General features: G+C 45.4%; 1 protein-coding gene across 1 annotated transcript; it reads right to left on the bottom strand.

Moving 5' to 3' along the window:
* Nucleotides 1–2,607: 2,607 nt before the first annotated feature.
* Nucleotides 2,608–11,900, bottom strand: LOC146179778 (nuclear envelope integral membrane protein-like). Its single transcript, XM_084579336.1, has 2 exons — nucleotides 10,981–11,900; nucleotides 2,608–7,150 (listed from the first exon to the last, which is right to left on the bottom strand). The coding sequence occupies exons 1-2, from the start codon at nucleotides 11,656–11,658 to the stop codon at nucleotides 6,548–6,550; spliced, it is 1,281 nt and encodes a 426-aa protein (XP_084435462.1). The 5' UTR covers nucleotides 11,659–11,900; the 3' UTR covers nucleotides 2,608–6,547.
* Nucleotides 11,901–12,102: the final 202 nt, after the last annotated feature.

The following is a 12,102-nucleotide window of genomic DNA, read 5'->3' as shown; positions in this document are numbered from 1 at the left end:
ACCAAACAAGCTTTGTATAAAAGATACTGACTACCAAATGCCATTTCTATGCAGAATATCAGCTACAAAAACTCAGCGGTTTAGTTGGTATAAACGTTGGACGGCACGCACGTAATTACACAAAGAGCGAGTTCGTCTGCTTCAACCGCGGTTCTTAACCCAGCCGCTTGTAACGTAGTTGCATTCTTCGAGTCGTCAGTAGGCTTGCGATTGGTTTCTTGTGACGAAGCTCGTCCGTAGGACAAGGAATTCATGAATGTCGCACATATCTATGCGTGGGCACAGGCCGACGCTTACCGTGCAGTTGCGCATATCGACTGCACACGGGTAGGTACCAAAGTTTTGTTTCGTACAGGTCTCTGTCCGCATCGCGCACACTTTGCTTATAAATCAAACTGTCACTCATAATACCGATTGAGTTTTCATAACAACGGTACTGGCATGAGGCAGAGTGGCAGAGCAAACGGACGCGCACGAACAGCTAAGCTAACCGCCGCCCCGTACTAGTACTAGTCCGAACAGGACACAAATATGGCATCGACTGCATACTGACGTCGGCTGTGACGTCACGTGGATACCCCCTATACACTCCAGGCAAATTTCCAACTGTGCTTGGACCTCTGACATATTGTTACGGGCGAAGAAGAAGCGGACAATGGCGTGGGCAGGCGCGCTCGCGCTAGGTCCGCCATTATTCATTGAACGTTATCTACCATCGCCATCGGTCATGTTCTGTCTCCTTTCATCATCGGCTTGCCGCCCCGCAACATTTGGTTGGAGGCGCGGGGTACATCATCATCACTCGTCATCCTGGCCCGGAGCTTTGGCGCCCTGTGTCATCTTGCGCCGTCGGCAACGGGTTCCTGGGACGATCACCTGGCTGTTCCCCAGCCTGCTGGACCCGACGCCACATCGCCGTTCTCCACCCCCGCCCAGTCCGCCGCCCTGACCAAAAGACACGAAGAAACGCAAGCAGCCCAACTTTAAGATCCCACCGACCTAAGACTCCACGAACACGTGCAAGGTCAGGTCGATGTGGGAGTGCCTACTTGAGAGGGTAGTGCTAGTAGTGTTCTCCTGATGCGGTTGGTACAGGTGGGTCACCGCCGCCTGCGGCGGGGGTTAGCCTGGCACCGAATTTTTATCTGTTCTAGGCCGTCATTGCACACGCCACCGCTGGTGGTGGACGACGGCTGTTGTTGCGGCGCGCGTCTTTCTTTCCCTCTTCCTTTTCTTTCTTCTCTTCTATCTGCACGAGGCAGCGGAGGTGGCTCAGCTACAGAGCCAGTAGCAGGCCCGTGCATATACTTTTCCCTCTTCCTACAGCCACAACAAAAACAACAACACATCACAAGACACAGAGCATGAAAGACCTGGCCGAAGGCTCCGACCGACCCGAAACGCCGACCAGATGAACCCACCGACCCGATACAACACTACACGTGAAGACATCGCCCCCGTCTGTGCCGTTTGATGCGTACCTAGGACCCAGCCATCAAATCCTGGAGACCGGTTCAACGAAAGCCTCCTGGGCCAGGCTTCATTGGTCATCATGGCGGCAAGCCGTTACCTTCTTCCTCTTCTTTCTTCACCGGCCCGCACAAGATCACCGTCATGTCACAAATCTGATCAACTTTGACTTCTTCTTCGTCCACCGATCGGGACGATCGCTCGGTGGCCCCGGGCGGGCGCGCCGGGCGGGGCAGTGTTACGGGCGAAGAAGAAGCGAACAATGGCGTGGGTATGGCGTGGGCATGCGCACTCGCGCTAGGTCCGCCATCATTCATTAAAAGTAATGTACCATCACCATCGGTCATGTTCTGTCTCCTTTCATCATCGGCTTGCCGCCCCGCAACAATATAATACACACATTCAGGGCTGCGCGGGCAAAAGCCAGACTATAGGAGCCATCACTCCTTTCCAACATGCGTACTGTAATTCCCACAGTACCCGACTTTCATCACCGCTATATTCCTGCAACCTGAAGCCACTACAAATTTTTAGGCTCTCACCTTCATTATTTCTCCGTACCCCAAAACTTGTACTTATCCACTACCTACAGCATGGCTCTGTGTATCCTATGATTGCCACTCTTTCCATTATTAAAACGCATGACTGCCTTTTTTTTTTTTTTGTTGAACTTCAGACCTAATCTGTCTCCTCCTGTACCACAGATGTTCATCAACCCCTGTAAATCTTTCTAGTCTCAGCCTTCATTACTAAATCATCAGGATTTAGTCAAAGTTTCCATACGTTTAATAAAGTTGCTAGCTTTTTGTTGTGCAAGTCGATCTTAGCTTGTACCAAAGCTCAAGCTGGCCCCCACCAATGAAACCACATCATCTAGGCCCAAAGAATACTGTTCTATGAGAACACTGTGCAAGGGAAGTCAATCCCTAAGTAATGTATGTGCCACGAAGGATGCCATAGTAGAGAGGACTATGGTGTCCTCTCTACTATGGAGAAGAGAGGACTTAATTAGACCCCCATGGGCTCTTGAAACTCTCTGCAGTTTTTTTTCTGACTGTTCTACACTTCCAGCAGTATATTTTTGCATGTTAGTTCTGTGGAAATTTTATGGTAGTAATACACTATGATGTTCTGCAGGACACGTAAACATTTTTATTCTGCTTTTCCAGTTTTCTCTTCTCATTCGTATTCGTAGGCGGCAGAGCTCTTCCTTGCCGTCTTTGCTGGACAAACCATCTAGCTGACCTGCTTCATCATTGTCAATTTCATCTGAGCAGCAAGTCATCAACAGTTCCTGAATTTTTCCGTCCGTCAAAGCGCGGACACATGCGGAATGTTGACTCGCCATGGCTGCAACAAAACGATGTGGTGATGATGCTGCCGATGTAGAAACATCCACAGTCTAAAATTTACTCTACAAGCTTTATGTGCTTATATAGCCTCTCCATAGGTAATGCAACATGTCTGCATTTTTTTTTCATAGGAGTAGTAAGTTGAAAGGGCAACAGGAGTATACACAGGGGTAGTGTGTATGTGTGGTCTCTCGAGTTATCTCTGGAGTGGCAGTGAAAGGATTAATGTGCGCTGACAATGCACAGCACACAGGTGTTCTTGCATTTCGCCTTCACCAAAGCGTAGCCAATGAGGCTTGAATAAAAAGATTTACTTGATGAGAAGCGGTAACTGGAGTTTGCAGGAGGAATTACAAAACTTTCCATTTTCTGTTTCTCACCTGTCAAGCTCTGTTCATGGTAAAAATAGAATACTATTATATGCAATAATCTTAGGAGACACCAAACTTTAAACCTAAGTAGACCTGGTATTCCATTTTGGTGTCACCTTAAACTTTTTACAGCAAATGTACAGGCATATAAACACTAATGTGAACAGTGCATAGGGCATAAAAAGTTGGCGCAAATTGGCTAATATGTGATGCACCCAACTCTAGATAATGGGAACTAGAAGGGGCACAAAATTCTGTTCTATTTACAAACAATTTGTAATAAGCTATGAATTTTTAATACAGTACTGCCAGGAACGAAGCAACAGCTAAATCAGCAGTTTGAATCGAGTGAGCTGGAATCGATGAAGTTGCACTGTATGAGCAATATGCATAGTATGTTGAACTAAACATTACTGTTGCAAATCATGCTGTTACAACTTCTCTGAACAGTTTTATAAATTGTATTTAATGGCTAAATATCACGTAACTAACAGACATGATAAACACAACGTTAAATGAAAAGAATGTTGACCAAACTGTTATGAGATTATGGCGGAAAAGATAGTACACATTAAGCACTACAATATCTAAGAAAAAGGATTTACAATTCTAATTTAACATTGAAAATCTCATAAAAACAACTCTAATGACCTCTTGCAGTGAAATGCTGTCCTTATCTCCGTAGTACCCCATGTGATCCCATCTTGAGAAAATATTGTTACGGACTGCTTTTATTAAGTCCACAGTGTTCCTCGTTTTTCTAGGAGTGCTCACCTTGTTCTATTATATATTGTGCTCTCTCCAGTGTGTCAGTCTATAATATTCACCCTTTCTTTCACATTCCTCTAGATTCACCTACTATATGCCTCTAGCATTTGCCACTAGATGGCGCCACAGTGTTTTGAATTCCTTTGATGAAGCAGTGACCACGGCCCACTGAAACTTTTGTCAATGAAGCGAACGGTCCCGTGCTGTAACAGCCTTGAGTGTGAAAGCAGAGATGAACACAATGTACACTAATAATGTCTAATCACTGTCCGGAGGGTGAGATTTACATTAGTTTTTGCTACATAACTTTTGTTGACACCCAGTCACTGTCACTACTTATGGTTTAGAGCATCGGAATACATAAGAATGCATTAAGAGATAAAAAAATCAGCCAATATTTTTAATGGCATTTTTAACAAAACTTCCGAGAAATTAGCCACTTCAGATAGAACACTTTCCACTGCACCAAGAAAATATTAGATGGCTAAATTTCAGTGTCCTGTCCCATTCAAACATAGTATGCTTATCGGATTTTAGTAGATGAAGGAATTGAAATTTGAGGCAAGATAAGCTTTTGTAGTAGTGGTGTTTTCCAGCAAATGTTTCAAATCTTTTGTGGCAAACAAAATAATGAATTTTGCTGCAGCACTTCACCTCTTGCTCTTCACAGAAAAGGGAGTTGTCGCAAAAATTTTTCCACATGGATTACAGCTCGGATGTTCACCACAGTCAGAGTAAACAAATAATAAAAACTCTAAACCCAAATGCCACCATTAAAATGTTGCTTCTTTAGAAAACACCTTAAAAAATCAGCAAATGAGAAACAAGATTCACTCAGGGTGAAGAATAACGAGACAAGGAAAACACGTACAAAAATAAAAAAACGATTTCATTGAAACTAAATACTCCACGTGCTATTCTTTGCCTTTCTGCAATGATTTTAGCTTGGAGAAAGCCATGAGGTGAATGACATCAGAGAACTCTAGCAAACAGTGCACTGTTAGTCAAACACATGTAACAGCTTGTGCAACAAACGAGAAGCAGCAATTTGGCTGTGTGGGAAGCACAGAGAGGAAAAGTGTAGCTTTCTGGACAAGACATGGCCGCATCGGTTCTGCCACAATGAGCCAGGTGATGGGATCAAAAAATGTTGTAATATTTCCTGCTCCCTCCAACAACACTCAACTGATTTGAGGTTTTAGCTTTGACATTTTAAATCTCGCACGAAAATAATCGTGACACACAAGGTCATTCACAGAGGCAGCTAAAGCCACCAATGCTCAGCACGCTTATGCGCAGCTTGAATTGCATTGTTGCTGCTGATGCAGTTCCACAGCAGCAGCAGGTAGGCACACAACCGAAGGCACAAGAGTGAAGCTACTTACCACAAGAGATGGCTGTGGATTCACAAGGCTTTTGTTTATGTAGTCTACTAATCTATTCTGAGAGATTGCCGCCGTGAATTCACGCATGCTGCAACTTTGCTCGGCTTGCCATCCTCAACAAGCCTCACAGTTTTCGTGCATGACACGCACTACAGGTGTCAAAGATGTTAGAAGCACTGGCGCCTGCTCACACGCTTCGTTAGCGTGCTCATGGCCAACTGTCAGCTGCACCATAGCACAGCACGGCACCCTGCCACATGGTAATTATACCTCCATTTTCTGATCCACAACTGCAGAGCGGATGAGGCAGCTTCTGATGTCTGTCGATGAGTATGAGGTAGCGCACGTCACCAACGCGTACCAGTTGGTGGAGTCATGACGGTCTGACGCTTGAAGAAAGCACAGGTTCACTTAAGTACCAAATGCAGGATCGTGAAACTAAAAGCTTTAGTGAGCACTGATTAGATATTGGTACATTTTTTGACCCCGAGTTTAGGCGAGCAGAAAATCCATGATTCCTGGATATTTGTCCACTAGTTTAAATGAAAAACATTCATCACGACATGACTCAAACGAAACAGCAGGTTCTACTCAAAAAGTATACGAAATTTGAAGCATTTCCATTCTGCTACCGCACAGCCACTATATTAAAGTGCCTGCTTCAGCTTTCGCTCTTGCTAATGTTCTTGAATGACTCTTTTCTGTAGACGAGCAAAAGTGAATGAAATTTATAAACTTCGTAGCAGTACACAACAAAATTTGCCTCTTGGCAGTGTTTGGCAACTAGCGCAACAGTTCCACCCCTGAGAATGTTAGCCAACATCTATGTCACATAATGAAAAGAAGTGTGATATGCTATTAGGACCTGTCCATAGGAATTAAAACTGTTCCTTGCAGCACAAATAAACCACCACTTTTACTTTTTCAACTGCACGCATCCTTTTGTGTGCATGGATCAGCAAAAGCCTCCTTGGAAAGGAGCTATATTAATTAAAACTGCACGACGCAGAACTATTTACACCACGGTCATCGAGGCAACTCAGGCACAGGGAGTTCTGTAAACCACAGTTACCAGCCACCATCACGCAGTCACATAAAGGGATCTGATGAGTCCAGCTCATGCTTAGTCCTGACAAGCTTCTTGAACAAGTAGTACTAGTTTATAGGGATCTTAATTCACCGATGTCGCCAAGATGAGTGGCTACCTTGAGTATGGTGCGCTCGGCCCACCTGCAAGCTCTGTGAAAGAAGGCTGCTCCCTATCACTGTCCTCCGTCATCAGGCTGTCATCATCATTAGGTGTTGGATCGGACGAGTCCAGCTCGTAGAGCAGCACTTCCTCGTCGGCCAGGTGCGACTGTCCTTGCACAAACTTGGCAAAGCGCACGGGGTCCCTGAGGCGGGTCACCACTTGCCACGTCTTGCAGTCGGGGCTGCTGCAGTACCCGCGCAGGGAATCTAGTGCCTTGCGCGTCTCGACATCACCTTGTAGGATGTACTCTTCCTCAGTCAGGAGCACCACCTTGGGCCGGCGCACCCGTGTCTGCCACCACGTGCGCAGCTTGGCCTTCCACAGGGGTGGGAAGTTGTAGGCAATCAGCATGGCAAGCACGGCGGCACCCATCGCCTCGCGCACCTCCGAGGCTGTGAGCACTCCCGCCAGCGCCAAGAGCTGTAGGGACCACTGGATCAGGTCGAGCGTGCGTGCGTTTGTTGGTGGGCCGACGCGGTAACAGATGGCAAAGCTCAAGAGTGCGGTGAATGCAATGTAGCCAGCTAGAATGCTCTTATATTCGGACAGCACCTGCATTGATGGCACGATAGGAAGGAATTAGGGCACTGCTCTGTACCAAAAGCACAGAGTGAAAAACGGCAACTACAACAGTGTGTGATCGTGTAAGTCTACTATCTTGCTTTTTTTAAACAATATGCTATAAAATCGTGAAACAAAAGTTTTGCATTTTGTTTTTGCAAAAGGTGTGGAGAGGTACAGATGAATGAGCTTGAAGAATAGGAGCAGTAGAGCTTATGGTCTAATAATTGCATGTTACCACATTCCTGACAGTGGCACCTCATTTGTTACTGAATTATTACTGAATATGATCATAGCGCTTGCTTTCCTTATGCTATATACATCCTATGTAAGGACTTTAATTTCCCAGATATCAATTTGAAAAACTTGTGTTCATTTTATCATCAGTCAAAAAATTTTCTTGACATGGTCCTCACTTTCAACCTCAGCCAAGTAGTTAATGTTTCTACTCATAGTAGTAACACTTCTGATTTACTTTGTATGTCCAGAACCGAGTTTATCCAGTTGCTATCATGCATCGACTGTTCCAGTCACCACAACACTGCTGTTTTCTACTTATCCCTTCTTTTTCCTCTCCAGTAATGGTCTGTTGACTACGTTTGTATTATCTCCAAGCTTAAGGACTTCTTTTCTTGACTTTCAATAATCTGCTCCCAGTAGGAATATCAAACACAACTGGCTCGACTTTTAAGAATAAGATTGTACAGCTGGTCAACACTTACGTCCAACTGATAAGCATTTGTGGAGATTCTACCAAGTCCTCGAATTCAAGCCCTGTAAGCAGGCTTTCTCCAAAAAAAAAAAAAAAGGGGGGGGGGGGGGGCATTTTCGAGGCTAAGGAAACTGCATTAATTTTAAAGTGGGAAAAGTATTTCACATCTTTACAGGAATATACACATCTATACACATCAGAGACCCCACAGTTAAATAATTTTTTCACAATGACTAGCACAGCATCTTACAAACTAACCCAAAGAAATTCTGCAGACTTTTATCACCAAACTCCAGCAATTCGCATTGTATTGCACTTTCATATCCAAACAGTCCAAATGTACCTCCAAAACTTCGATTAGAAGTCATGAATCATCTTTATTGGTCTTCATTCATGAGTTTGCCTTGAACACACCAACCTTACCAAGTTTAAACTTCCTAGAGATGGCCTCTATAAGCATCACTACTGGAGGCATTTGCATACTGATAAGACAAACTGCATATATCTAGTGCCATGGAGCCCGGTGACACACTGCTAAGATACTGAAAGCTACAAAAATTATACCTTGTCATACCTTAAAATAATATTTGATTTATCTCCTGCTAGTAGGTCAATACCTAGCAATTGGAAAAAATAAACCAAGTGATAAGGAACTGCAGCGATACATGCTAGGTATAGTTATTTCCTTGATTTTCATTAATGACTTCCCTTCTGCCATCTTATTGACCATTCAGCTTTTTGCAGACTGCGTAATTTACCGACATATAACTGTTAAAGACCAGGCTGCTCTCCAAAATGACCTAAAGCTCATTGAAAGCTTCTGCACACCATAGATGAGATTTATTACTAAGAAGTGCAGATATATGCAAGTTTCATGCAAGCATTCTAAATTCACATACCCATACTCTTTACTTTCAGAAGACTTACCACAGGCAGAATCTCACCACTACCTTAGGATCACAATCAATAACAAATTCACTTGGGTAAATCATAACATAAAGATCAGAGCCGACGCATCACACACAGTTTCATTAGAAGACCCTTTTTACGTCATCTAACATCTGAAAACTGGGACGTGAATATAACTCTTGGCCTCACTACCTTAACTCGCATGCCCAGGGTTGCGCGCCTTAGTTCCATAAGCTATATTCACCGCACTATGTAGCTCATTTATAACTCCTACCATCCAAACATCATGCCACCTGTCTAATAATAGCATTCAACGAATTCATGGTTGCACTAACACTTATTAATATAATTCTTTCTCCCTACCACAACTGAGGAGTGGAACCTGGGCCCTTAACCAGATTTCGCATTATTTTCTGAAGTGCCGTTTTCCCCGTTTTCGCACTCATCAGATTGGCGGAAATGCCGGGACTGGAAGTGGTGGCAACCATACTGACGTTCAGTTCCAGTGTTTCCACTAATAAGATGACTCGAAGGGCGAAAATAACATTTCTGAAAATTATGCAAGCTCTAAATATGTGCCCAATTGCCCAAACCACTTGCTAACGAGTATGATGCTTCCAGGTTTAAGGTAATGTTGATAAGCCACCTTCTTGACTGAATTGTTATTTGCTAAGTGTATGGTTCTGTAATCTGTTTTGTTTACACCGACCTTTTGTTTCTGTAACTATTCTGTATTTGCCTCTCCCCACCTCCCACTTGCTTCATTTATTACCACGAAGCGGGCCCTTAAAGTTATTAAATGATGATGTTGAAAAGTGATACTGAAAGTCGTAGATGGCCACGTGCCAAATTTTTGAGTGAATAAATGGCCAGTTTAATCAAGAAAAGCATTCTGCAGTTTGCATGTAGCGTTGCAACAGTCAGTATGCCGCCTATCACATGACAATGTGGTCCTGGTTGGTGGCATGATCGAGTACCTCCGCTCTATTCTACCGCTCGGTTATTCTAACCATTAGTGCATGGCCATTGCTTTTGCAACGAGACGTACAGTCATGAGCTTTATAAAAGGGAACGCGCTTGCACATGCAAAAAGCCTCGTTCACAACTAAAGACGCAGCATTGAAAATGAAGTGGAGAGCAGTGCTGTTCCGTTCGCTGGCCACACCTTGGGCACTATGCCAACTTTTGCATCGGCAACTAAAAATCAGTGCAGTGTTGTGGTGCCGTGAAATGGTGTCACGCTTGCAATAAAAAACGAAACAAAGAAATGGATATGAAAAACAACAAATATGACAAAGCACTGAGAGGGTTTATTTGTTTTAGCTTCTGTCACCTGCTGCTTTGAAGGCGTCTGTTTAGTTGAAATGCTAGCAGTCATCTCGGAATGGTGCGAAATGCAGGATGCCAGCTTCTCGAGTACTAAAACAAATTTAGCGTGCTTCTCTTTTAAGGATGCCAAGTGTGCCGCAAGCGGCAAATCGGTGCTCTGTTTCTTTTTTTACTGCCGAGCGTCAAAAACACGAGTCCTTTCATCGCGATCAGCCATTGTCATGATGTTACGCCAAGCAAGTGGTGATATTAGTTGATAACAGCACGACACTGCTCTGATTTTTACCTGCCGATGCAAACGTTGCTCGCAGTGAATGGAGTGCGGCCAGCAGATGGAACTGCAACCCTCTCTCCATTTCCAAAGTCGCCGCCATGCTTCAGCACTTGTTCTGGACAAGGCTATCTGCCATGCACTCGCATATTAATAATAATAATACTTTATATAGCATTCATGGCGGGTGGCCCAGGCATGCATGGGTAGCAAAAGGCAGTACTGCCCACACCAGGACGGCTTGCTGACCCTGACCTGGGGCCCGAGGTGTCCAAGACAAGAAATGGGAAAGGGATGAAATTGAGAGATGAGAGGGAATGAGATGAGGGATGACGAAGAAAGAGGAAACTATGAGTGTTCCCTTTCATAAAGATTACGACTGTAGTACATCCAATATTTAAAACCCCTACGGGAACGCGGTTGACCCGCATGATAATGTTGTCGCATGTGCAAGGATAGTGCACTAGCAAGCAACGCACATAAGTACAAAGTAAAGGTTACACCAGAGACCGCAACATCCGGTCATCACGTTTCCACAATCGTTGGCCGCCGATGAGAGGCGCACTTCCACGGACCAGACACCCATACATCCACACGCACCTGATAGACATTAGACCAGAGAAGCTGCAGCAGGTAAAGTACCAGGGACCATCCGAAGAAGACGACGGAGTAGCCGGCGGCGCGCCGGGGCAGCAGGCGGCTTACGACAAACACGGCGATTAGCAGGGAGGCCAGCACACCCACCGCGACACCGCACGAGTAGAAGACAAGTGCGTTGCGGCATAACGTCGGCACGCTGAAGAACAGCAGCGCCGACACGGCGAACTGCAGGACGCGCCAGTAGTTGGCCTGGCGCACCACCAGCTCGAAGCGGTAGTCGTCCTCGGACGCGATCCCGATGCAGTGCGGCCGGAACGCCGACAACGATATGGTCGACTGTTTCCAGGGCAGAAGCGGCACCCAGCTCGCCAAATGCGCGTCGAACTGGGCGCGCACCGACGCCTCATCAGGACCCTCGAAGAGCTTGTAGAGCTCGGGCACGTGCCTGAACTCTATGTAGACGGACTTGAAGATCGCCAGGTAGCCGACGGGATCGCCAGGGTAGCAGTAGATTACCAGCTCGTCCCTGAAGCCGCGGGGTCTGGCGTAGAGGAGGCCCTCGCGTAGCGTCGTCGCCGTACTCGGGCTGCCGGCGTCGTAGTCGTACCGCGTCCTGGACGCGGCATGTCCGATGGAGATGAGCAGGACAGCGGCTAGCCACTGAAGCAAGATCGACATGACGGTTGCAACTTCCTGCCTGTTGGTCCTCCTCAAAGCACGTGCCTGAACATTGTTTCGAATTTGTAGCGTCAGCTTGTTGACGAGCGCATTACCGCGACCATTATGGCTAGGTCAACGACATCTGAGCGTTTGTGAAGATTTGAACTGGTTTGAATCCAACCATGCAGCTTTGTTTGGGGTTAGCAATGGAGGAACTAAGTAGGAGGCAGGTGCAGTTGGTTCTGTTTTTGGGAAGCCAGTTGATTTTTGTGAAGAAAAAAAAAAGCATTCCAGGAAAAATAGATAAAGTCGTACGGTCACTTTAAAGCGAATAATTAGAACGAGCGGGATCGACCGCATATGTAAGCGACAAATATGTGGACAAGAAATTTCTGCTAATAAGAATACAAATTAATTACGAACTGGTAGTAAATTTCGAAGGGGAAAGAGCGAAAATGGTGC

The sequence above is a fragment of the Amblyomma maculatum genome, chromosome 9, assembly GCF_055883805.1.
Source record: "Amblyomma maculatum isolate TAMU_Amacu chromosome 9, ASM5588380v1, whole genome shotgun sequence".
Lineage (NCBI taxonomy): Eukaryota > Metazoa > Arthropoda > Arachnida > Ixodida > Ixodidae > Amblyomma > Amblyomma maculatum.
Note: the sequence above shows the minus strand (reverse complement) of the source record. Positions and strands in the feature narration are given on the sequence as shown.